At 47.1% G+C, this 26,078-nt stretch overlaps 1 protein-coding gene across 1 annotated transcript in view; it reads left to right on the forward strand.

Moving 5' to 3' along the window:
• The window catches only part of LOC119441451 (endochitinase), a 59,138-nt gene extending 36,052 nt beyond the window's left edge, over window positions 1–23,086 (forward strand). The window contains exons 4-8 of the mRNA XM_037706068.2: window positions 857–960; window positions 1,718–1,841; window positions 9,363–9,554; window positions 20,084–20,206; window positions 21,929–23,086. Of these exons, the coding sequence (XP_037561996.1) occupies window positions 857–960; window positions 1,718–1,841; window positions 9,363–9,554; window positions 20,084–20,206; window positions 21,929–22,093 (708 nt within the window). The 3' untranslated portion in view covers window positions 22,094–23,086. The remainder of the gene's footprint in view (window positions 1–856; window positions 961–1,717; window positions 1,842–9,362; window positions 9,555–20,083; window positions 20,207–21,928) is intronic.
• Window positions 23,087–26,078: the final 2,992 nt, after the last annotated feature.

Raw genomic sequence — 26,078 nt, forward strand, 5'->3', positions numbered from 1 at the left:
ATGCAAATTAGTTACCACCATCGATTCCATAGTAATGCCATTGCGTCTTTAGCGTATATAAGCAAATAAACTATTTCATGCAATCAATAATAGTTCGATTTCTCGTAAACACAATAACGTGATGTGCACAATGACTCCCAATACGGCGTAATACATTTTATCGCGTAATTTAGACGGCTGCAACGAAACTATAGCACCAATAATGCTTCCGTCCATGCATGAGTGTTTGCGATGACTTCCATTTATTGTGGTTTTATTGCGATAGCAATTATATGGACACTCCAAAGCAGATTTCTGCCGTCGGCGTCGCCGTCGCCGTCGCCGTCGCCGTGAGGTTCCGTATGACGTCAATGGAGATGAAATCGTCGCCGCGCGCCGCCGAACGCTGTATGTGCGAGTGAAAGGGCGCGAGGGACGCGCGCTTTCACGGGGAGTGAACGCACGGCGGAGAACAAACGCGCGTTCTGTGCCGTGCTCTCTGAAGCGCTGCAGAAGTAGGCGTCTCTTTCCTCCTTTACAATCACCATATATGTAGAGCAAACGCACCTTCTTCTGACGCACGAAAGGCCGTGGGGGGGGGGGGAGGGAAGGGAGGGGACGTTTAGCTGCGGCACCAAGTACCTATTTATATCAGAGCCTCCGGCAACAGTCACCAACGCCGCACGCATTTTGTGCGAACGTGGGCAAAACACTGACGGCGTCGACAACAGTTCTGCGTGTTGCCGGTGCTGCTGCATGTCCAAGTTTATACAGCTGATAAAGCTACTATCATTACTCCGTATAGCTCTACAAATTTGCTATCGCAATTGATGCTCCGCCTTTCAGGTGAAACTGCGACAACTTTTTTATTCCGCAGGAGCTCAAAGAAGCATTTGCAGCCCATCCTCTTTACCTGACGGCCGCTCTTCCTTTGGAGGAGAACTACTTAGACAATGGCTACGACATCGCTAAAATGCAGCGGTGAGCATGTCCCTCTTCGACACCGTGTTGGCAACAACACATATACAAGAAATGTACGGTTACTTTTTTTCTGTGTGGGATCAAAGCAAAAATGGCAAGACGTTCTGATGAGCAGGTATAATTAAGTATCTAAAATCTCATAAATCATTATGAAAAAGAATCATATCTAACAAATTACCATGAAAATCATCATTTCTTTCATTTTTCTCGTTCATTCCTTCCGCCACCTTTTTATTGCGCTTCATCTTTTTGAGGAAAAAGACTAGTGAAAGAAAGCAAGAGAACCTTCCTTCCAGGGAGCGAAAAAAAGCGAAAACAGGAAAATAACACAAAAGAATAATGCGTAATTGTTCTTTATTATTATTTTTTTACAGCTGCTTAGGCACACCACTGCCGCGTTCGGGCGTTTATATGAGGGACCGAACACACCCTACGATTCGTAGGGCGTGCTGCGGGACCTCCACACAAGCACTTTGTGTCCTTATACTCTCCTCCGTGTGACACTGACGATAAAAATTATACATTCCTGTTTCACCGACAGTTCATGTCAAGGCAAGACGAGCTGTCGCCGAGGCGCGCATATATGGTGCTATGCGCATACATCGGGAACGTGAAGCGGCAATGCACTCCTGACTACCGATGATGAGAAAAAAAAAGAAAAGCAAGGCGGAAGTCATTAGTACAGAAAACCCAACCAACCGAATAACCAGATTAAAAGAAAATAAAAAGTGACCGATTTATTCTGGCGCCTACGCAGACATGTCGACTGGTTCAACGTGCTCGCCTACGACCTTCGCGGGCGCTGGAACCGGTTCACGGACATGCACAGCATCCTGTACAAGAGGGCCGGAGACTCTCCTTACTTGCAAGACCTCACCATCGTGAGTGCATAGAGGAAGTCACAAGCGGTAAAATGTAATTAGGAAGTAGGTTACGCATTATTACGCATAACCTATGGTGAACATTTTTTTCTTTTCTATTGGTATTTTCTTGTGATCTTTCGAAGATCAATTAGTGGCAAATGTTTTTTTGCACTAAACTTGCAATGGCACACGAACCGCGCATTTACTGCCATGTTATTTCTTTTTCTTTAGCCTTATAGTTCCAGCGTATAAAATGGTTGCAGCATCCTATTAGGTGTTGTCTTTAAGAGGAAGCTTTAGCTCGGGCCAAACTCCGATGCCGCCTGTTCAAATACATGTAAAACACTGAAATCATTTTTTCAGATGACCTCTCAGCCTAATTTAGTTATGTTGTTGTATTTGAGAGAGAACGGTAAATTCTAGTCATGGCTGCAAGCAAAATTTCGAGTTATGGCCTGAATCTTTTTACAAAAATTACCGAAAATCTGCAAGTTCGAAAACAAAAGAAGCATGAAGTTTTAAAATGCACAAAGAACACATATCGCAGCTTTGTAAGCTGTATCCGTGAGAATATCCAAAGGGGCCAAATTTGATATATCAGTTGATATCTTACGTAAATTTGTTAGAGTATTTACAAAGGTTTTGCAAAAGACTTATATTAATGCTGTATCTAAAGCCGCCTATAGTACGTTAATATTGTCCGCTTTAGATGTAGCCCCGGCTGACGTGGTTTTGGACTTAGTCTCTGCGAGCGGTCTCGTACTTGTCGGCGCAATTCCCGACGTCGCCGCGGTGCGAGGATCGTACAAAACGCACCCTGGCGCCGCAAATTGTACTCTTAGATGCAATTTACAGAAATGCGATATAAATTTGCATTGCTGAATTACAATGCTGTTAAAGTTCATTGTTCGTCTTGATGAAAATTTTCGATTTTCAACCATTTCTATTTAACAAAGTCGCAGTTTCGCCCGGAAGGCGAAGCGTTGATTGCAGTAGCAAGTTAGTAGACAGCTATACGAAGTAAGAATAGTAGTTTTATCGGCCGTATAAGCTCGTAAACATTCGCTTACTAGCTAAATTAACAAGCATCGTGTCACGCGCTCATTGGATAACGTAAACATATCTCGCTTGATGAGCGCAGACACTCGCTGTCAAAACGCTGGCGTGAGCAAGAGCGGTGGCAGCCCAGAGCGAATTGACCCTCGTGCTACCTCTCGCTTCAACGCGAACTAAACGGCGAAAACACAGCGCCGACGAAATTGTGAGCCCTCGGCGCACCACTTTACTCGTTGCCGATCAGTTTCAATATACAGCATTCGGTGCGCGGCCGCGGTGCTATCGCACTTCAACTTTATACGAAACATCGCAGCGACGCCAACGACGGCGGCGGAGATGTGCCTGGAGTGTCTGCATAATTACTATCGCAATAGAAATAATCGCCTAATTAAAAATATCCACTTGAATGGTCACTAGATTTTAGCAATTTGTTTTAAATGCAACAAAACTAATCAAATTAGGTGCAGTGATTGCCGGAAAAAGATTTCTCCTTTCCCGTGTATTTAGATACGAGCCCACGAGCTAAAGCTTCATTTTAAAGGCCAATAATAGGTGGGGAGTCATGAGAGAGGTAGTGGCCGAATACTGCACCAGGAAGGCCAATTCCTGTTCTGGTAAGGGAGTCACTTTGTTGAAGCTTAGTGGGCCTTCCTAATTCGGTTGCACCTGGACTAGTATAGCCCCACTAGCTCTTGGCGATATATATATATATATATATATATATATATATATATATTGCTACGAGAGACACATTCTGCCAGGGGCAGACCACAAAGAAGACGGTTCTGTCGGGTACTGGTGGCTGTCCACCATCTTGGCTACTGTGTCTGTGTAGTGTAAATACAGTGTAAATAGTTCCGCCTGTGTCATTTTACGTAACATCTTTGTGGTGGAGGTGCTGGGTAGTTCCCTGTTTCCATCACAGAGCTCCGCAACGGCCGCTTCATCACGCTTCCGACCATGTCAGTCGGTGCAGGCACAACGTCTTCACCCGCTGCTCCTCCCGTGGCTCCCACCTACATCGTTCTGCCTCCTGCTCGTGATCCTGGCGTCTTTTCCGGCCAGGATGGGGTTGACGTCGACAAATGGCTCAACCTTTACGAACGGATCAGCGCCAGCTACAGGTGGGACCCGACCCTTATGCTCGCCAACGTGCTTTTTTACCTCGATGGCCCACCACGGGTGTGGTTCGAGACGCACGAGGCGGACATTACAAGCTGGGACTCTTTCAAAGAGAAGATACGCGACCTTTTCGGTAACAGTACTGGCCGGCAGCATGCTGCGCGGAATGAACTTGCGACTCGTGCGCAGACATCTTCCGAGTCATACGTCTCTTACATTCCAGGACGTTATAGCTCTTTGCCGCCAGGTTGACGAGCACATGCCCGAGTCCGAGAGGGTTTCTCATGTGCTCAAAGGTATCGCCGACGATGCCTTAACCCTCCTCGTGTAACCAACGTTGATACCGTCGACACAATCATCAAAGAGTGTCGGCGGTTTGAACATGCCAAGAGCCGCCGTATAACCCAGAGATTCACCCGGCCGCCCGATGCGGCTGCAAGTTCATCGTGTGATGCCGTTCGCCTGCCGCCCACCTGTGACCACGTTACGCGTATTGTTCGTCGCGAGATTGAAACTGCCTGTCTTGCACCTATTCCACCACCCGTGTTTACATCCCACGCCAGTGACCCAATGCAGCCATTAGTGCCCCTCATTCAAGCTGTAGTAAGGCAGGAGTTTGCCAATCTCGGCCTTCCATCGGCGTGCAACTGACTCGTCCTGACGCTCAGCCTTATTCCTCTGGACCTGCTCGACGATCCTACACGTCTCCTGTCTCCTTCCGCAACCCTGCGGAATGGAGAACGCCCGACGATCAGCCCGTCTGCTTCTCCTGTCATCAGGCCGGGCACATTGCTCGTTATTGCCGTCGCCGTTGGACCTACGCATCTCGCCAGACCTCCATGCACCCTACTCATTTGAGAAGTCCAGTCGCTGGTTCCCTACTTACCACTCGTCGTCCTCCCACGAGCCTCTTCCCTCTGACGCCACTGCTCATGCTCGCCGCTTCTCCCGCTCCCCGTCGCCGCAACGCCGCCAATCCCGCTCTACGCAGCCTCGCCGCTTTTCCTCGCCGTCCTCCTCTGGACGCTCGCCGCCGGAAAACTAGATAGTGCAGCATTATGGAGGTGAAGCTGCAATGCCGTCGTCCCCTGCAAATCCTCTGCTGACTCTCCCCACTCACCATAGCCTTCTAGAAGTCAAAGTCCACAATGTTCCTGTGACCGCCCTCATCGACACTGGTGCAGACTTGTCTATTATGAGCGCCCCTTTACGCCGCCGCCTGAAGAAGATTATGACGCCGTCTACGACACAGACAATACGTGTTGCCGATGGTGGTGCTGTTCAAGTGATCGGAATGTGCACCACCCGTGTTAGCATTAGTACTTTTTGCAGTACTTTTTGCCGTCCTTGCTCACTGCCCCCATGACCTTATCCTTGGCCTTGACTTTCTCTCGGCACACTCGGCCTTAATTGATTGTTCTTCTGAAACACTCTGTCTCGATCTTTGTCTTGTATCAGATGCCTGCGAAACGCCCGTCAGCCGCTTAAGCCCCACCGCTTTTGTTCGCCTACCACCTCGAGCCGTCACGTATGTGTGTTTGTCATCGACCCCACCCGTTCCTGACGGCGACTCTATGGTCACTCCGATTACTGACGTACGCCTGACGCGCAATGTTACTGTGCCACATACCATCGCGACATTAGCTGATAACTGTGTGTTCCTCCCGCTACTAAACTTTGGTCTGACCCCCCAGGTGTTGCCCCACAAGATGTCGCTTGCCCACCTCACCGCTATAACAGACCATGACGTCAAGGTTGTCGCCATAACTGCTCCTGAAGAGGCTGAAGTTTCCGGGTCACCAATTTCTGACAACAGCATTTTTCGCAAAACGATTTGATCAGACCTTTCGCCTGACCAGGCCGACGCTCTCTGCCGGGTTTTGGCCTCCTACAGCGACATTTTCGACATTCGTGATTGACCCCTGGGTCAGACCAAGATTGTCACCCACCGAATCAACAATGGCGACTCTTTGCCCGTTCACCGTCGACCTTACCGTATGTCCGCATCAGAGCGCGATGTTATTCAAAAAGAAGTGGCGAAAATGCTTGCGAAGGGCATCATCGAACCATCATCTAGTCCTTGGGCCTCCCCCGTCGTATTAGTAAAGGAGAAAGACGGCTCCTGGCGTTTCTGCATTGATTATCGGCACCTCAACAAAATCACCAAGAAGGACGTGTACCCTCTTCCACGTATCGACGACGCCCTCGACTGCCTCCATGGTGCCACCTTCTTTTCATCCCTGGACCTTCGATCTGGCTACTGGCAAATCACTGTAGACGACCTGGATCGCGAGAAGACCACCTTTGTGACCCCTGACGGCCTTTACCAATTCAAGGTCATGCCTTTCGGTCTCTGCAACGCACCCGCCACCTTTGAGAGAATGATGGACACACTGCTTCAAGGATTTAAATGGTCGACGTGTTTATGTTACCTGGACGACGTGATAATTTTCTCTCATACTTTCGCAACACACCTTGAGCGGCTTTCGACCATTTTAGCAATGTTCCGACGAGCTGGTCTCCAGCTCAATTCCTCGAAGTGCCACTTCGCTCTTCCTTAAATTACTGTGCTGGGCCACCTCGTTGACACTTCCGGTGTCCGACCAGACCCAGCGAAGGTGCACGCTGTCATGAATTATCCCGTTCCACGGCCTGTCCATGACGTTCGTAGTTTCGTGGGGCTGTGCTCCTACTTTCGCCGCTTCGTGAAAAACTTTGCGGCGCTCGCACGTCCACTCACTGACCTTCTCAAGCAAGACGTCCCGTTTTGTTGGGGTCCTCTACAAGCGACCCCATCAGTAGGGAACCAGCCTTCTCTGAGCTCATCGCCGCCCTAACGACTCCACCTATTCTTGCCCATTTTGACCCAGCTGCTCCCACAGAAGTGCGCACAGACGCTAGTGGTCACGGCATCGGTGCAGTTTTAGCCCAAAATCAACACGGCATTGATCGTGTTATTGCGTACGCAAGTCGTCTCCTTTCTAAATCTGAACGCAATTACTCGATTACGGAATGGGAATGTCTTGCCCTTGTCTGGGCGGTTTCGAAATTCCGTCTTTACTTGTATGGCCGCCCTTTTCGTGTTGTCACAGATCATCACGCTCTATGTTGGCTTTCCTCACTGAAGGACCCTACTCGACGACTTGGTCGTTGGGCGCTGCGCCTTCAGGAGTACTCTTACTCAGTTACCTACAAGTCTGGTCGCCTCCATCTGGACGCGGACTGCTTGTCCCGCTACCCTGTTGACCAACCAGACGGATCGGAAATTGAACCTAGCCCCTGCGTTATGTCCATGTCTCAGTTTCTCCAGATTGGTGACGAACAACGCCGTGATGCTTCTTTGCGATCGCTCATTGACCGGCTGGAATCGGCACCTAACGACGCCTCACTGCGCATGTTCGTCCTCGTGAATGGCACACCTTACCGTCGTAACGTCTAGTCCGATGGCCTTGAGCTGCTTCTCGTTGTGCCTAAACATATGCGTTCAACGGTCCTGCATGACCTTCACGACGACCCAACTGCTGGTCACCTTGGAGTATCCCGCACGTACGACCGTGTCCGGCGCCGCTTCTTTTGGCGCGGTCTCGCCCGGTCTGTTCGACGTTACGTGTACTCCTGCGATAAATGCCAACGTCGGAAGCGTCCTGCTGCACCCCCTGCTGGTCTACTTCAACCACTCTCCATTCCGACCGAACCATTCTTCCGTGTTGGTTTAGACCTTCTCGGTTCTTTTCCTGAGTCAAGATCCGGCAACAAGTGGGTCGCCGTTGCTATCGATTGTGCGACCAGGTATGCAATCACTCGAGCGCTCCCTAACAGCACTGCTACTGACGTTGCCGATTTTTTGCTCCACGATATTATTCTACACCATGGCGCCCCTAGCTGTCGAGGGCGGCAGAAAACTAGGTAAGGTGATGAAGTTAGAAACATTGCAGGCGCAAGTTGAAATCAGCTAGCGCAAGACAGGGCCGGGTAATTGGAGATAGCAGGGAGAGGTCTTCGTCCTGCAGTGGACATAAATATATGCTGATGATTATGATGATGATGATGATGATGATGAATAGGTGGGGTTTCTTCTCATCCAGCCCTATGCGCTGTCCTGTAAGCAAAAAGCAGAAATTTATTCCGCGCCTTCTCTTTGGTATATTTACTTTATAAACTTTATGTTTTTTTTCATTCATCTAGTCAGGGTGCGGAACTCGGAGACAGCGGAAGAAGCGGCGATCGCCCTCGCCAGCACCACGAGAACGAACGCGGTCGCAGTCTTCACGGACTCCCAATCCGCAGTACGCAATTACACGAGAGGCCGAATATCGGTGGAAGCAGTCAAAACTCTGCAGAAAAGAAGCACTCCGCTCCCTTACACCTGCCTCACGTGGGTACCAGGGCACGAGGGGCTCGAGGGAAACGAAGCGGCACACGCCGCGGCCCGCGATCACGTCAACCGGGCCTCTCTCGCCGCCTCGCGAGACCCCCGACCACCTGGTGACGCAGCGGAAGCGGAGACAATACCCCCCACGTATAACGCCATCCTCCAACACTACCGACTGGGACGCAGGGTGTGCCCGCCACCTCACCCAAAACTGACGAAAGAGGAAAGTACCGCATTCCGAAGACTGCAGAGCAATACGTACACCCATGGGATCCTCATGCATCGCATGCACCCGACACTACACACCTACAACTGCCCGATCTGCGCCGTGCCAGACACTCTGGCTCATTTGCTACTCGAGTGCCCGTGGCACCCCGAAGATGCCGTTACCAAACATACAACGTCCGAAGACGTTGTATGTTTGGTAACGCCGAGAAGTGGGAGGCCGAGACGTGGGAGGCCAAGATCTCCACCGCGGCCCTGGACGAACAACGACGTCTTGTCGCCAGAGCCCGGGATGCTATCGCGGCTAGAGGATTCCTGGAATGAGGGACCCTCCCACCTAGAGTGATCCACAGCTCAAACGCTCGGGAACACCGTCTCGAAAATTAAAGTTTATTTCATCATTCATCTAAACGTCTCACTAGGGACACTTATGTGTCTTAGCACGGTTCCGCACTCTGTACTGCATTTGTACTTCCGCGCAAAAATGAAAAGAAAAAAAAGAAATAAACCTGAAATACAAGACGAAAGTCAAAACCGCAGGTGTACACGTGTGGGACTCGCGTTCTTTTTGATCACTGTCTCGCCTTCTCCGCGCTCATTTTCCACTAGGAAACTCAATCAACTTTCCCCAGTCAGTTCACTTGTGCATGTAAACAAATTAACCGGAAGCAAGCTCTTTTTAACCACTACACCTAATCACTGTTAAACCTACCTGCCTACTTATTAATCGCCGAGTAACGCCGTGTGTGGCTCTTCTGTTGCAGGCCGAAGGTATGAAGCGGCTGGTTCGTTTGGGCGCGCCAAAGCAGAAGTTGATGCTGGGCATCGCCTACTACGGCCGCTCGTACGTGCTTCGTGACCCCAAAAAGAACGGAGTCAAGGCGCGCATCATATTTAATGGACAAGCCCAAGCAGGGCCTTTTGTTCGTTCTCACGAGCTCAAGGGTTACTACGAGGTGAGTGCACTTCATTTCATCATTTATTCGCGTATAGGATTTCTTAAACGTATGTTTATGATGGGCGTCCTCACGCCATTCCGACCACTTGTATCAAATAGTAGCTTCTCACTCAGTGTGTGAGAGAAGCCGCCCCGTATCACACTTTTTGTTGTCTTTGTTGTTATTGTTGGTCTTTGTTGTTATTTTTTACCCACAGCCGTGATATCAGTTTAGGATGAGAATCTGAAGATCATGCGTATAGGCAGCTTCAGCGAGAAAACAATTACTTAGCAGTGAGGGGTAGCAACAGACAGGGCTGTGCATATGTTTTGCGATGCTGCAGAGCATAAAATCAAAACTTCCGCTCGCTTCACAGTCACACTGAACAACACGCGCCTCGTTTAATGTACGCTGTCTGTAGAAAAGGAGTCGGATAAGTATTCCGCTTCTGTCAAAATAAAGCCATTAAAATTTTGCTTTCACAGAAACTGATACTCTTGAGGGACTAAAAGAATGATTTAAGAACAGGTAGCCTGCAGAGAATTATTTGGGATCGACTTCACTCGCTGCAATTCGTATTTGCGCATGCGCTCGAGCAACTTACGCACGAAAAAAGACATATAAAGTACAACTTTTCTATACCAAAAATACAAGCGTTCCCACGAGAGAGAAGTGTTTTAGGAGGGGCATTTGTCCGGGGCTGTCACAGAGCGCGCGGGCGTCGCGATAGCGTCACGGTTTTGCGAGGACGAAATGCAGTTTTGGTCGAAGCACGACAGGTGACGCGGGGGGCGTGTTCCCATTGTTTACATGCTCTTCTATTGGAGGCGACACACGATAATTGCAATATCGTCTCGTATTTTTTAAATGTTCCTATATTTCAAAATACTGTCAAGAAACAGGAGCGACGGAGATTTTAGCAGCAGTAATTGCTTAGCGCTGCTGCAATTACATGCCGCGCTGCTCATGCAACTAGCTACCAACGGTAGCCCTCAGCAGATGCTGAGGGATAATGCAGGATAATGCATGAGTGAGTGAATTAACTCACTCGCATGCTCTGTGCGCGCGTGCGTGCGTGAATGACCTTGGGAAGCAAAGCTCAGATTAGTTAGCGCTAGGGATGGTCGATGAATTTTTAATTCGATCAACGAATAATCATTCACCAGTTTAGCCTTTAATCAATTAATACCTTTCGATGCAGGGTTATTCATCGAGTAATTGATTATTCCAAATTTTTGCCGTAGACTTTTAAAAAGGTTCAAACACAGTTATCTACTTTTGTAGGACCCTATTTCAAAGTTTGAAAGGTGGAACCAAGTTTGAAACACAAGTGCGTAAACGTTTGATAAAGGATAATGTTTAACTTGTTAAAGACTAGATGTAGTTAGCACTAGTGGCGTTTGAAAAAATAAACAATATCTGTTATAAAATGGCACTGAAGGTTAACAAGTCCAACTGAAGTACGGAATATACACATGGGAAAATTGCAATATACACAAGGCAGAAGAATAATATTAGTTTAAGATGGTCAACCACATCCTCTTTTCTACAGAGCGAAGGAATGCCAACTGACTGGGATGTTTGGGTGAAACCGATACCTTCTTTCAATGGCCACACAGCCAACATGCGAGGATAGATGCTCGGACGCTATAGATCTGCTGAAATCGACACCAACTCCATCGCTATGTCAAAATACTTGCTCCAAACCAGCGCACATGCTGTGTCACGCCTTTAGTGGACTGCCAGGGCGATCAACGACTGGGTTACTATAATGTATATAGTATGCCTTGAATTGGGAGCACATGTCACGCCTCCAACTTCGGGTGGCGTGTGCGGTATGGGGGAAGCGAGGGAAAACGTTCGGCTCGGCATCACTCGCGACTTGGAAAAACAGTCGACACTTCGCTATACCACAGCCGCACAGTCACTACTCGGGACTTGTTATTCCAGTATCAATATTTACGACTACAAATATTCCTGTACGAACCGCACAGTTACTGCTCGTATTATTCCAGTACGGCTTCAATATTTTCGCGACACTCCTATCAAACTCTCGAAAACGATTAATCAAACAGGCCTAATCGATTGAGTCGATTAAATACAAGGTGGACATCGATAAAGATGAATCGTTTTGCGGGGTACATTTAATCAATTAATCATTCATCATTCAACCAACCCTAGTTAGCGGGCGATGTGGCTGACTAGCAAACCGAACTGTCGAGGTCTTCTTCACAGTTCGGGAGCTCTCTATCTTTGTTCTCGCGGGCTTCCGCATAGCGCCGGAGGCGTCGGTTCACATGCGCGCGCGATTTTCGCATTGCTACAAAGGCGAGCGCTTTTAGTCCTTGCCATTTGAGGATGGGGCGGAAATGTGTCGCTCTGAAGTGCAGCAGTGGCTGCAGGTAATTAGCTTTAAGGTAATTAGCAAGGTAAAAGGTAATTACCTTCAAGGTTCGAAGTGACTCGGTGAGGTTGCGAGTGTGGGCTCATGCAAACCCATAGAAAGATCGACAGCTGAGGTGTCGCGACTTTGTGTTCGAAAAGCACTTCTCGGAGAGCAGCATAGAGAGGAGGTGGTATTACGGCGAACCATAATTATACAGGACAAAGTCCTTCTAGACAAGCCGAAGCGGCCTGTTTTGTTGCCAGATGCCCTGCTGTCAATATTTCCGGACTGTCCCGGCTGCTTGTCCGTTCGCAATAGATGCACGTCAGGCATACTAAGACGGAGACTTGCGTGGGTCACGATGGGAGGGTGCACGTTGCTTGTGACGGTGAGCAAGATGAGATGGGGTGTTTTGCTGACTACCAAGTTTGCCACGAGTCCGCAGACTGTTTGTGCCACTGCTTCGAAATTTCGGAAAGTTCGGGTATCGGCAACGAGACGCATAGAAGCACCTAGCGGCGGAGGGTCTCGGGTGGCCTTGAACTGGCGAGCCTCAGCCATATAGTTACTGTGCTGCAATTTACGGATTGCAGCAGGTGAGCTTGTCAGGCGTATCGACTTGGAATGAATTTCCAGAATGACACCAGTTTGCAGATATGCGCCCTCAAACTCGCCGTAAAAATGCACTGTTGTTACACTTACTTTTTTTACCAAAATGCTGTTTTATACATTGAAGCACAAAAGTAACTGGAACGCCCATGTACTTCATCCCACACTTTAGAAAATAATATCTCGAAACTGGTGTCATCCTGGAAATAAATTTAAAGTGGATGGGTCTTGTACATTGCATCCGTAAATTGCAATATGCGCCGAAAGGTAAATAACTAAGAAGTTAATTAGTGATTTTTTGTTAATTAGTTGAATATGTGTTTGGATTTCTCGTGCTTCTAATGTCGGCCTCTTGCTATAAACCCAGCTCAACGATAAGAATTATACTACCTGCCACAGGCGATTTCTAAAAATTCCGTAAAGCTTAAAAATGAACACTATATATATATATATATATATATATTCAAAAAAAGAGAAAAAAGACGAATGTTTATGGCATATTTACTGACTGACGTTTCGGCCGGAGGATCCGCCTTCGTCGGAGGCCGGTCCGCCGGCCGCAACGTCAGTCAGTAAATATGCCATATATGTTCGTCTTTTTCTTTTCTTTTTTTTTTTGAATATACCTCCGGGTCTGGCGCGAAACCCTTCATCTTTTATATATATATATATATATATATATATATATATTATATATTGGGGGCGTTTATTACGCACATCTGCCTCATCTGTATGTTATCATCATCCTCACACTTTTACCTATCCTCCTCATCCCCTGTATATGCTGTATATGCGATCATCATCACCGCATATGTGTTGCCATGGTTCGCTGACGAGCTCCCGGGCCTAATAAACGCCGTACCAACCGAGACGTCACAAGACATACAGGGTGTCCCACGTAACTTTAGCCAAACTTAAAAAATATGCAAATGCCACCTAGCTCAACAGAACCAAGGTAATGCTGTTTGCGGTCGCTTAGATTATTTTTTGCATTCCGCCTAATTAGATAATTAGTCATAATTATATATATATATATATATATATATATATGACGTTGTGCCAGCTCTATATGCTGGCCCTAAATATTGCCTATATGGGGGCGTGTGCTTTAGGCGCGGAAGCTCGCTTCACACCCACTTGAGCTGTTACTGTGATCTGAAAGCTCGTCAACCGTGATTGTGTTGTGTTCCATTAGCTGAAACTGCACTTGATAAATGTTTTGCCTCCCGTACGCCGTAAAATATTGGCACCCTTCGCGGCAGCTACACCTATGATCTGTGATGGCACAGATGAATGTGTACTAAATCTGGCCACGTGAGGCTTGTCAGAATGTCTGACACGATAGTTTGACAGTGACAGTGAATAAATGCTACTTCGTGTAGCATTCGTGTCGTGTGTTGCAGATATCATAATGTTTGCTTGCCACAAAAAGTGGCCAGAAAAAAAAGAAAAAAAGAAGCAATGCACCAAACACAGACGCGAATGAAGGAGAAAAGAGAGAGTAAGCGCGAGAGGTAGGAGGATGGCGCAATGAACGATGAATGGCGCTACGTTGTAATTCCTTTTACAGCGTAAGCTGTTATGGGCTCATTCTAATAGCCGTTTCGTTTCGCGATGATGCCGCCGCCGGCGGCGTCCGCCGCGTAACCGCTATCGCCGGAAACGCGAAAAAAGTACCCGACCGTGGCAGCCAGATACTCTACCACTGAGCCACGCAAGCTTTTTTTTTCTTTATTGCCTCGCATGTCACAGATCTTACGAGCGCAGAACAGACTAACAGGATCTCATATCGGTGAACCGCCAGCTGTTTGCTGACTACATGTCATCGTATATTAGTCTGAAAGACATAGATTATAAAATATTAATGAAAGTATTGGCTAACAGGTTGCAGACAGTAATGAAAGATTTAGTCGGTCCGCATCAAACTTGCGGAATAAAAGGAAGGACAATTATGACAAACATACACATAGCACGATCAATCCTTGAATGCTGTGACGCAATGCAAGGCAGTGTCGCCATGCTGCAGGTTGACCTTGAGAAGGCATTCGACCGCGTTCCGCATGACTTGCTTCTGTCTATACTTGATTATGTAGGCAATGTGATCAGCGAAGGTGTGCGGATGGCTTACGCCTGATGTACAACGAGGCTGATAATAAACAAATCAGTAGGAGAGTGCGCTCAGTAAGACAAGGGTGCCCGTTATCACCGCTTCTCTTTCGTATATATATTGAACCTTTTTGTCTAAGCGTAATTAGGAACGACGCGATACGAGGATTCAACTTATATAAAGCCAAGGTCAGCCTTCTTGCTTACGCTGATGACATTGCAGTTTTCTGTGTTGATCATGAAAGTGTAATGCATACTGTCAATGCTGTAAAAAGTTTTTGTCAGGCAAGTGGTAGTGCTGTAAACTGGGACAAGTGCCTTGGATTTTGGCATTGGGAATGGGACGTTGCTCCCAGGGTGTTTATGAACATTAAATGGCAAGAAACACCAACAAAATACTTTGGTGTGCCCTTGCAGTACTACTGTGACAGCGAGCCTTATTGGCAGAAACAAACAAAAGTGTTGCGTGAAAAAGCACAAAAAATGGAAAGGCAGGGATCAGTCCATTTTCGCACGGGCCACGACATGCAACATATTTCTCGTAAGCAAGCTATGGTATGTAATGCAGGTCTTACATTGCAGCAGGTTAAATGTACAAAAAATGCACAGAGTGTTCGCGGTCTTTATTTGGAGCTCTGTATGGGAAAAACAAGCTGTACAAATCTATTTAAAAGAATGCGTGATGGTGGGCTTGGTTTAGTGCAACTGTATCTAAGACAACTCGTCAGTCGATTTGTTTTTCTCCGTGATGTAGATGACACGTTTCTCAGAACTATGATTCAACTCAGGCTGGGTAAAGTGCTACCGGAATTTGTTGTGTCTTCGGTGTGAGCAAGGACCAGTACGGGGATATCTAAAAGAAGTAGTTACAGCTTTCCGTTTCTTATCGGTGCGCTTTTCTTTGGAATACTTGACCTAGATGTCACCTAAGAAACTGTACAAAGACATCGTTGATATGTTATTTGCTGTGCCATTGTGCCGTGAATTATGCTGTGTAGGCCCAGGAAAAGATGGTTTGAAACGCGTTAAAAGAATGTTCGTTGCGCCAGGGGTTAAAACCTTTTTATTGCGATAGCAATTATATGGACACTTCAACCGGATTTCTGCCGTCGGCGTCGCCGTCAGGTTCCCTATAGATAAAATCTTCGCCGCGCGCCGTATGCCCGAGCGGAAGCGTGCGGGGACGCGCGCTATCACGGAGAGCGAACGCACTCAATCTCCCACGCGCAAGCAAGGAAGCGGGAAGCCAGCGCCGGAAGGAGCTGGGGGGGGGGGGGGGGGGGGGCGCACTTCTACTCTGCCAGCAACCGCGCTCGTCGCTCGCTCGCACCGTCGCTTATCTCCACACGGCTCTGACCTTTATGCGCCGTGCATTCGCCGCTCAGTTTCCGTTGAAGCGATAGACCGCACGTACCTTCGCCCGCTGCTTGCTGCCAGCGTTTTGTCAGTCGTTGTCTGCAGTCATTCAGTGCTTCTTCCACTGAATGACTGCGGACCACGCTTGCTTCATTCAGTTAGTAATAGTCGGGCCACATTTTCCAACGTACGCTACACATGCAATGCTGCCCGGATCGGCAGTGTAGTGCTACAGGTGTGTCCCTTCGCACGCGCTGCCCACGGGAAGCGCTTCTCATGAACACCACCGTTTCACAGGCGCCTTCTCGTGGTCATCGAGTCTCTCTTCATGTCGGTCTACTTACGGCGCAGCACACCTGCTTACTTAATCAGCTCATGTTTACTACAATTCATATTGCTACCAAAGCCGCTCACCTTACTTCGTATGGCATTGCTGTGTTGCTATCGCATTCGTTGCTTCGCCCTTAGGGCGAAACTGTGACATTTTTAAGCTGCACACGCGAACCTTACCCGTTAAAACATGGTTAGAAGGTAGGGGTTTATTTGTTCCGTGGGGTACTAACTGTTTATTATGCAAGAAAAACCAGAGACCATTGAACACGTGTTTTTAGATTGCTGGAGCGGGGTGTTCTTCTGGGATATCTTACAGAGAACTCTGAAAAAAAAAAGAGTTGCCATTAAATCCGTATGGAATTCGTTATCTCACGGTTGAAAACGACGATGGCGTGCCTTTTGATCTTGTCTTGCTCCTGGTCCTGCACATCATATGGCGAATGCGGATGGCTGCACACAATGCAGATATTGATGTGCGACCCGTTCGCGAACATTTTTGCGAATCTGTGTCCCATTTTGTCGAAGTGCAGAAGGTGCAGACGTTTGTACCGGAGTGGGTTCCAAGATTGGAACTTTCGTTGCACAGTGCCGAAATACTGAGCCACGCAAGCACTTGCTATCGGGGCGCAGGAAAATACCCACATATATGGCAAGCACGCAGGGGGAGACGACTAGAGCCTCCGCCAGTATGGTGGCGCCATCTAGGTACGATGCCTGCAAACGCAGCATTCGCCGGCGCAGAAGACGATATGCGAATCAGACGAGGCGCGCAATCAACGCGCTCCCGAGTTGCCGAGCCCCCACCAGTATGGTGGCGCCATCTAGTTAAGGTGCCTGCAAACACGGCGCGCCCGACATGTAAGCTGCAGTTTTAAGGCTTGATCGGGCTCAGCAGACTGCTGTGCAGAGAGCATTACAAGACGCAGCTCGCCGTCGACGCCGGGCGGACAGTTCAGATCATTCTCGTCAAAATGAGGCGAACAGACTGCCGCGAAAACCCTGTTGTGCGTGCTGCCCAAATTGGAGCTACTCTTGAGCCGCTCCACCAGCTTACGCTGTGACTGTGCTGCGTGTGCCGCACAGGCCTGTGACTTTTTTTTACGTCCTTACGTCACTCTAGCTTTATGACATGCCTGGTGAGATGTTAGTGTGTTGTTCCTTTTACAAAGACCCTGCTTTTACCTAGCAGCTTGCGTGCTCTGCGGTGCGCGACCTTTACAAGAAAGGGACGTATTTAATGAATAATTTTGGAGTCCTCAAACACTTCGTTATAAAGGCGTTCTGCTATACATTTATATATAATGTACAACCCACTGCTGTGTAGCTGCTCCGGACCACCGTCAGATACATTTCGCTCGTCCATGAGGCAGGACATTTGTCGAGTCTGCTCCTGAACAACGCCTTGCAATGTGGTGAACGTGGCTTAAATCATTGATCCGGGGCCTCAAAGAGCTGATACGCAATCCTAGCGCATTTTTGTCGCATTTGCCGCTGAATCAGCACGGAATATTTTTTTAAGAGCGAGCTGTTTAAGCCGGCCGTAAGTTGTGCCGCGAGCCGCAAAACCACGTCACCGCGTTGCCTAGCAACTCCATACCAAATGTGCGATAGCTTCGCCGAGCTGGGGGAGAGAGAGTTGATAGAGAGAGAGGAAAGCAGAGTATGAAAATAGCATCGCACAGCATAGCGGATGCGAGGGGGAGAGGAGGAGTGAGGCATGTGGTAGTGGGACGTGTAGAGTTGCTGCCGACGCCTATCGCGTTTCCCCGCGTTCGCGCCGAACGCTCCTGGTGTCCGTGACTGCAGACGATGCCTCTGGCGGCGGCTCGGCAGGTATTGACCAGAGAACTGGACATTGATTGGCGCTGAGCCGTGCTCCCTCAAGGGCTGCAGAAGATAGCGCCAACCTTTCCCTTTCCCTCAAGAACCACTTATCATCATCATTAGTTGCTTCTGAAAGACTGAAGCGAGAGCTGGGGAAGCTGAAACCAAGCGTCGCAGAAGAGAACATCCTGAGTTTAGATTGAGGGAAGCCGAGAGTTCGTGTAGGCGAAGAAATGAAGATACGGAGGCTTGTGAACGTGGCCGGTTGAATTCATCGAGATACTACGCAGAACATCGCGAAGAAATCCTGAGCGCCAGGAAGCTAAGTGTGTGGTTTGCCACTCCTTTACTAGACTTTCCCTAGCTGCGTTGGTCTCTGGTGTTTGCGGTAGCAGAGCCACGCATAATTTTTTTCTTTGCCGCTTCGCTGATGCCGAATACATTACATATACATGTGTGCGCGTGTATGTGCGTCCGCACGTGCGTGCGTTTGTTCCGCGCATTCGATACTGTCCTGCTTCCTACGAAAGGCTATCGCATGAAAAGCGCTCTTTCTTGAGTAGTAATAGGTTCCCGAACATACAGCCAGGATCCAGACACAAGGATAATATGATATGATATGTGCTTAAACGCCACCGATACTCCACAAAAATCCTTCAGGAATGCATTGCTCACTAGAGAAGACATTGGTCATATTGAGCCTCCAATGATAATTTGGGAGTATGAAATTTGGAGATAAATGATTGTAAGTGACATTCGCATACCCATCATTGCTGACCGTGATGTGCACAGTCTCATTATTTCTTAACGCTTTCTTCGCCACGAAAAAAAATGGCCTTTTGAAGGTTTTGCTAAGATTGTTTTATTGAATACGCCAACAGAGCTACAATAACAAGCAACATGTCGGTAAAGCGCTAAGAAAATGTTCTTTTCCATGATCCACATTTCTAAAACACGTGTTCTGCGGTAATATTTGTAACATCATTCGTGAAATATGAACTACACTGAAAAGTACATGAAGTATTTACAACGTTGCGCTGATAACCTAAAAGTAAAAGGCAAAGCTTCTCTGAAGTGCAGAAGATGTTCTCATTTAGTCTCCTACATCAATTGAAAGTTTCAACGTTCTGGCGCATTAGAGACGTGTGCGACGATAAATGTTTTCTGCTTGTGAAACCCTATTACAGGTTGGGGCCACAAATATTGCTCAAAGCGCCCCTCTAGCGGTTGGGCTGGAGGTGGCAAAACTTCGCTCTGAGGCACTGTAAATATGTGATTTAACATTTGCAATAGCTCTACATCATTTCAATCGGGAAAAAATTCTAGAGTAGTTCTCGCGAGAGCTGAGCTACCGAAGTGATTGCTGTCTTCGCGATCATAGGCCCACATCTTCGCGCGCTCGCTAAATGATTCCCTTCACATCGCCAAAAAAGTAAAACGCTCCGAAAACGAAAGTCTACATAATAGACAACGTTGCAGGTCGTGTAAACGAGTTCATAATGGAGCCTTAAAGTCGGGCATGGTAGGTGTGGGCCATCCGTGACCCATGTTCACTGGGCATGTTAAGGAAAGAGATAAAGTGTGATCAAAGTTGACATTATGGACTTTTCCTTCGCTTTATGTGACTATTACTCTGCTTCTTAGCAGAGCAACGTCTTTCCGTATTTTCATCAACGAATCACGACTTCCTTGTCAAATATATATAAACGTAAATTACAAGTAGCGGTTAGAAGTATGCGCTGTTAGTTCTCCACTGCTAGAAATAAAATTGAAAATGGCAGAGAATAGTTTGAAAGATGAACCATCAGTCCGGAATAAAATGAAAACATTCTAGAATAGTTACTGAGTGTGATGAAGTGAAAAAACACAATGTGGTACCAACGTATATAAGCATCAACTAAGTTTTATGTTATTATTTACTCCTTCTCTTTAGATATGTCAAGATATCAAGTCGGGTGGTTGGACACGGGTGTTCGATGATGAGGCCAAATGTCCCTACGCCTACCGCGAGAACCAATGGGTTGGCTACGAAGACGAAGAAAGCGTTGCCAATAAGGTAATTGAGCACAAGAACGGCTATTTTGCGCGATGCACAAAACTGCATTTTATTTCCTGTGTCAATTCTAAGAAATACCGATTGCACAAAAAATCAGTTATCATTTGTGAATATTAGGTAATAAGATGGGCTAAGAAATTGAAAATAATACAAAGCAGCACTCCCAGCGCTAACCTGGTACCTATAGGCTAGCACGTAAAACCAGGAATGGAGATGTAATTCTGTGGGGCCGCTCTTATTCCGTCTGTGTTTTTCTTCCTCTAAGCGCAAGCGAACGTCATACTACCCTAATGTTTGAGGGAAGTTTTATGTTAATTCGGTTATAGCTCGCCATGGTGGTGCAGTCGCTATGGCGCTGCGCAGCTGCACTCGAGGTCCCGGGTGCCACTTCCGGACGCGGCGATGGCATTCTGATAAACGTGGTATGAGAAACCGCTCGTGTACCATGCAATGGGTGCACATTAAAAAACTCAGGTCGCCAAAATCAACCCGGAGCCTTTCACTACGGCGTCCTTCATAACAAATTATACAGTTTAGGGACAATAAAACCCACTTTTTCATGTTTTCACATCAATCAGTAAAAACAGACTTTTTCCATTGTACACAAATCTATTTAATAATTATTTGATGTGTAAAATATTCTTATTCAGACCTAATAAGGTGACACCTTAGCACTGCACTAATACGGAATAATACTTCAAATTTTCAGTTTGTAGTTCCTTTTAACGGGAACCAAACAAAATAATACTTACTTCTGTCTTGGACAAAATATTATTCTTACAAACTATACTAAGGCATACGTATACATATATAGATACCTAGCTAGACCTTAAGCTCGTGTATGACAGTCATATTATACATAAAACATAACGCAGAACGCATGGCAATAAAGTCTTCACGAGACGTGACCCTTTTTTTCAGTCATTCTACACTTATCTGTTTTATGTCCTCATTATCTTTTCGTGACTGCCGGCATAGTACATTTGGAGAATACTTATAATACTATCTTCACCTCACTTTAAGTCACAAAGGCTGTTCATAAGGTTAATTATGGCCAGCCAATTCAACAAATGTACTGCCAATAATATACAGTAATGTAATATTATATCCTGGCGGTTCGAAAGTCAGCCGTAACCTGGGTATTTCCTCGCTTCAAAACGCCTAAGATTGCAAATTTATCGATTACACTGTGCAAGCGACACCTTTGCGAAGAATGAAGACCTCATTGCTTACGGCACTTCTTCTTCCTCCTCACCGCACTTCTCGTCGACTTTTCAACAGCCTAAGTGTACAACGTCTTCATGGAACTACCACCGCATTTCATAAAACTTTCCTGCCCATCACAATAGAGCACTGGAACGAACTGCCACAATGAATAGTTATTGAGCGTGATAGCTCAAAATTCAAGCAGTTACTGACAGTCCATTATCAAACCTAATCACCTTGCTTACACCTGTGCCACGTCTTACTGCTATTGCTTTATTCTTTATGTATATATATATATATATATATATATATATATATATATCTGCATATGTATATTTGTTTTTATTTTTTCTATATTTGGCGTTCATACAATTTTTGATATCAGGACTGCTCTGTATTTTTCTTTTTGTCTCCCCCTTAAGTAACACACCGACAGGGGCCTTTAAGGGTTATTAAATGATGATGATGATGATGATGATGATGATGATGCACATTTGGTATTGATTTTCGTTACAGATGGACTTCATCTTGCGCGAGAAGTACCGCGGAGTCATGGTGTTCAACAACGATCTGGACGACTTCCGTGGAGTGTGCGGACCGAAGAATCCACTCATGACCGCTATATTTAACAAGGTCGGACAGAAGGCGATGAGGGAGCTCAGGGCCAACCAGATACAATAACCATCTGACTGAAGAGCTCCACCTAAACTGTAGTATTTATGTTTAATTCATTCACTGCTTCTTTCTGTGACGTTATATAAAACCGACTTTCACAGCAGATGACACCCATTATGATTGCGGCAGTAAAATTATCATAACATTGAATTCCCGTTTTTTTCTTACTTCTTTCTTCCTTTTTTTAAGAATAGCTACGTTTTCAATACCTTCATACAGACGCTCACCTATTCAACTATTTATGAAATCTGAAGTCTATGCACACGCCTATTCGTTAAATAGCGTTTCCTTTGAAAAGTTCCAAAGTTTCCTCCAAGCAGCTCCGATTCAAATAAGTCGAAACACGCAACGTCTACAATAAACAACCCTACGAAGCGACCAGAAAACTTTTTTGTGAATATAGTGAAGACATATACCTAGTCAATTCAGTTATTCAGCCTGTAATCATCTTAGAAAGACCAATCTTCAAAAGAAAGACCGATCATGTCGAGAAATAAAACGTTACAATTTCTAGCATAACAGGAAGAGGAACAGAGTGTTGCTTGCTACAAGAGGACCTAGCCTTACAAAGGCGGCCAGCATTTTCCCCGCCAAAGCGCCAGCCATCGATTGCAGTAGGATCTAATGTCTGTCGTAATACGCACAGGAAAGAATAGCGGCGAGGACTGAATGAATTGGGGCGCACCTTCCATCGCATGCAATCCATCGACCTCGCACAGCTAGCCAGCCCACACAGCTCCCGCTTCCCACTCCAGCCTCGTATAGCGGATGAACTATCCAATGTCATCGGAGAAACAAAATGTCATTTGCGCTGGTGTGCAAGAACTTTCTACCACTGTGATTTTACGTTGTATATCAAATTCAGAAGACTAACAAATAATGGTAAATGTCACCAAGAGCTTCACAGCGCAAGCACCACCACAATGGAGCTTGTACTGACTCTGTAGGAATGTAATAAAGGAGGGCAGCTTTACTTCTGTGAAGTGTCTTAGTCCCAAATGGGTCGTACAATGGAGACCACAACGAACGGAAGTGGTCTAAGACAAGCTGCTTCATCACTTATTTTTTTGCGCCCTAAGAAGCCTTCTTTGTGGACCCGAACTCCATCGCTATTTGCGCAAGAGTGTCAGCAACTTCGTTCCCTGCTACCAAGGTGTGTTAGGGTAGCCGCTATAAACAATGGTGAAAACCGTGTTGCGTAATTCTTGAACAGCACGTAACGTAACGTAGTATGAATGCATTTGTCAAGAAACAACATGGGGGGGGGGGGGGGAGTTCTGATTGGCTGGGCTGAGGTACGCGTCAGAAGTCGATATAGGCGCCCCCAGCCAATGAGCACTTGAACAGCAGACGAAATGGGCATGTCCACTAGGTGAATACTTACAGAATACGTCCCCTGCATTGTTTGTAATTGCAGCGAAGCTTTGCTGTCTGATAAGAGAAGAACAGGCAGCTGAGATATGGGTATGATAGTGTGCTTCAGGATCGTGCTATGTGAAGACATAGCCCACTTAATCTGCTCTTGCACAACCTATCCACAATAAGCAGAACTGCCCTACGTCCGCAGTGAGAATATATTGTTACGGGAAAAAAAAGCCTTAAGAAATATATTTACAGGTTAGTTACATTAACTGTAGCGGCTCAGAAGATGGTAGTTGTTGTTGGTGTTGCCTAGCTCGAGAAGTTAAGAGGATCGTATTCTTAGGAGTAATCGTAAACGTCTTCTTCATCAGTCTGTCACATGACCCCGGCGGCTGAAGCACCGACCCGGTGCTGATTACGAAGCGGTCGAATGATACGCGCGACATGGACTACGTCGGAGTGAGGCTGAGCCACGTTGGGGTCAAGAGCGGCGATTCCGTACGTAACGTCGGTGACTTGACGCAAGACGTGGTAAGGGCGAGAGTAGCGTTAAAGTGATTTCTCCGAGAGGCCAACGCATCGCGACGCTGACCAAACGTGTAGTGGGCGCCCGCTGCGTAGCGTGCGTCACGATGGCGGGGGTCATATAAGTGCCGCTGATTTTACTGCGAGTCTACAAGTGGACGTCGGGCAATAAGGCCCGCCTCTTGTGCCTTGAGTATGGCTTCAAGGGCGTACTCCGATGTGAAATTCAGACTAGCAAGAATAACGGTGTCTAAAGGTAGCGTAGGGTCGCGGCCAAACAAGAGCAAGTACCTAGAGAAGGCTGCGGTATCGTGGCGAGAACAATTATAGGCTAAGATAGCGCACAGCAATGCCAAGTCCCAGTCGCCGATGGTTAACGGATATATACATGGACAGCATGTTAGTAAGAGTTTGGTTGAGACGCTTGGTTAGTCCGTTGGTTTGTGGATGGTAAGTAGTAGGAAATTTTTGCTCAGTTGTGCACGAGTGTATAATGTCATTACCAACTTAAGAAAGAAAGTACCGGCCTCGGTCGGTGACGACCTGTCGAGGGGCACCGTGCTGAAGGAATACGTTGTCTAGTAGGAAGTCAGCGACATCGGTTGCACAGCTTGTTGGAAAAGCCCGTGTAATGGCTTATAGGTGGCGTATAGTCTTTTGCTACAGCAATTCACCCTATTTCCGAAACAGACGTAGGAAATGGGCCCAAAAGATCAACGCCTACATGGAAGAATGGTTTTGACGGCACATCAAGTGGTTGAAGGCGACCAGCAGGGTGTGGCCGGCTTTTTTCTTCGTTGACAAAGGTCACACGCAGCGATATAACGGCAGAAGGCACGGTAAAGACCAGGCCAAAAGTAACGCTGACGAACCCGGTAATAAGTCCTTGACACGCCAAGGTGACCGGGAGTCGGCACATCATGAAGCTACGCGCAAACAGTCTGACGCATATGCACAGGGACAACGAAGAGTCGGTCAGGGCCGTCAAGGCGCTTGTTAGAGCGGTACAATATGCCATGTTGAAGTACAAACATGGGAACGGAAGGGTCAGGCGTCGTTGAAGTCAGCAGATGAATAAGGTCTTGTAAGGAGGCGTCCAGGCGTTGTTCCACTCCAATATCGCAAAAAGCAGTCAGAGAGAGAACGGTGTCAGGTATGTCGGCCGCAGAAACGTCAGGTGGGTCGACAGGATGGCGCGAGAAGCAGTCCGCATCTTGATGAAACCGGCCCTTCTTGCATCATCAGCATCACCCTATATTTAAGTCCACTGCAGGACGAAGGCCTCTCCCTGCGATCTCCAATTGCCCCTGTCATGTGCTGGGTCCAACTTGCGCCAGCAAATTTCCTAACTTTCATCACCCCACCTTGTTTTCTGCCATGCTCGATAGCGCTTCCCTTCTCTTGGTATCCGTTCTGTAACTCTAATGGTCCACCGGTTATCCATCCTACGCATTACGTGGCCTGCCCAGCTTCATTTTTTTCTCTTATAGTCCATTAGAATATCGGCTATCCCCGGTTTCCCCCTGAGCCACACAGCTCTCTTCCTCTCTCTTAACGCTAGGCCTAACATTTTTCGTTCCATCGCTCTTTGTGTGGTCCTTAACTTGTTCTCGAGCTTCTTTGTTAACCTCCAAGTTTCTTCCCCATATGTAAGCACCGGTAGAATGCAATCAATGTACACGTTTCTTTTCAACGACAGTGGTAAGCTCCCAGTCAGGATTTGGCAATGCCTGCCGTATGTACTCCAACCCAATTTAATTCTTCTGTAAATTTCCTTCTCATGATCCAGGTCCCCAGTGAGTAAATGACCTAAATAAACACACTCCTTTACAGACTCCAGAGGGTGACTGGCGATTCTGAATTCTTGTTCCCTTGCCAGGCTTGAACATTATCTTTGTCTTCTGCATATTAATCTTCAACCCCACTGTTACATTTTCTCGGTTAAGGCCCTCAATCATTTGTTGTAATTCATCCACATTGTTGCTGAAAAGGACAATGTCGTCTGCAAACCGAAGGTTCTTCAGATATTCGCAGTTGATCCTCACTCCAGAACCTTCCCAGTCTAAGAGCTTGAATATTTCTTCTAAGCATGCAGTAAATATCA

The sequence above is a fragment of the Dermacentor silvarum genome, chromosome 2, assembly GCF_013339745.2.
Source record: "Dermacentor silvarum isolate Dsil-2018 chromosome 2, BIME_Dsil_1.4, whole genome shotgun sequence".
Taxonomy (NCBI): Eukaryota; Metazoa; Arthropoda; class Arachnida; order Ixodida; family Ixodidae; genus Dermacentor; species Dermacentor silvarum.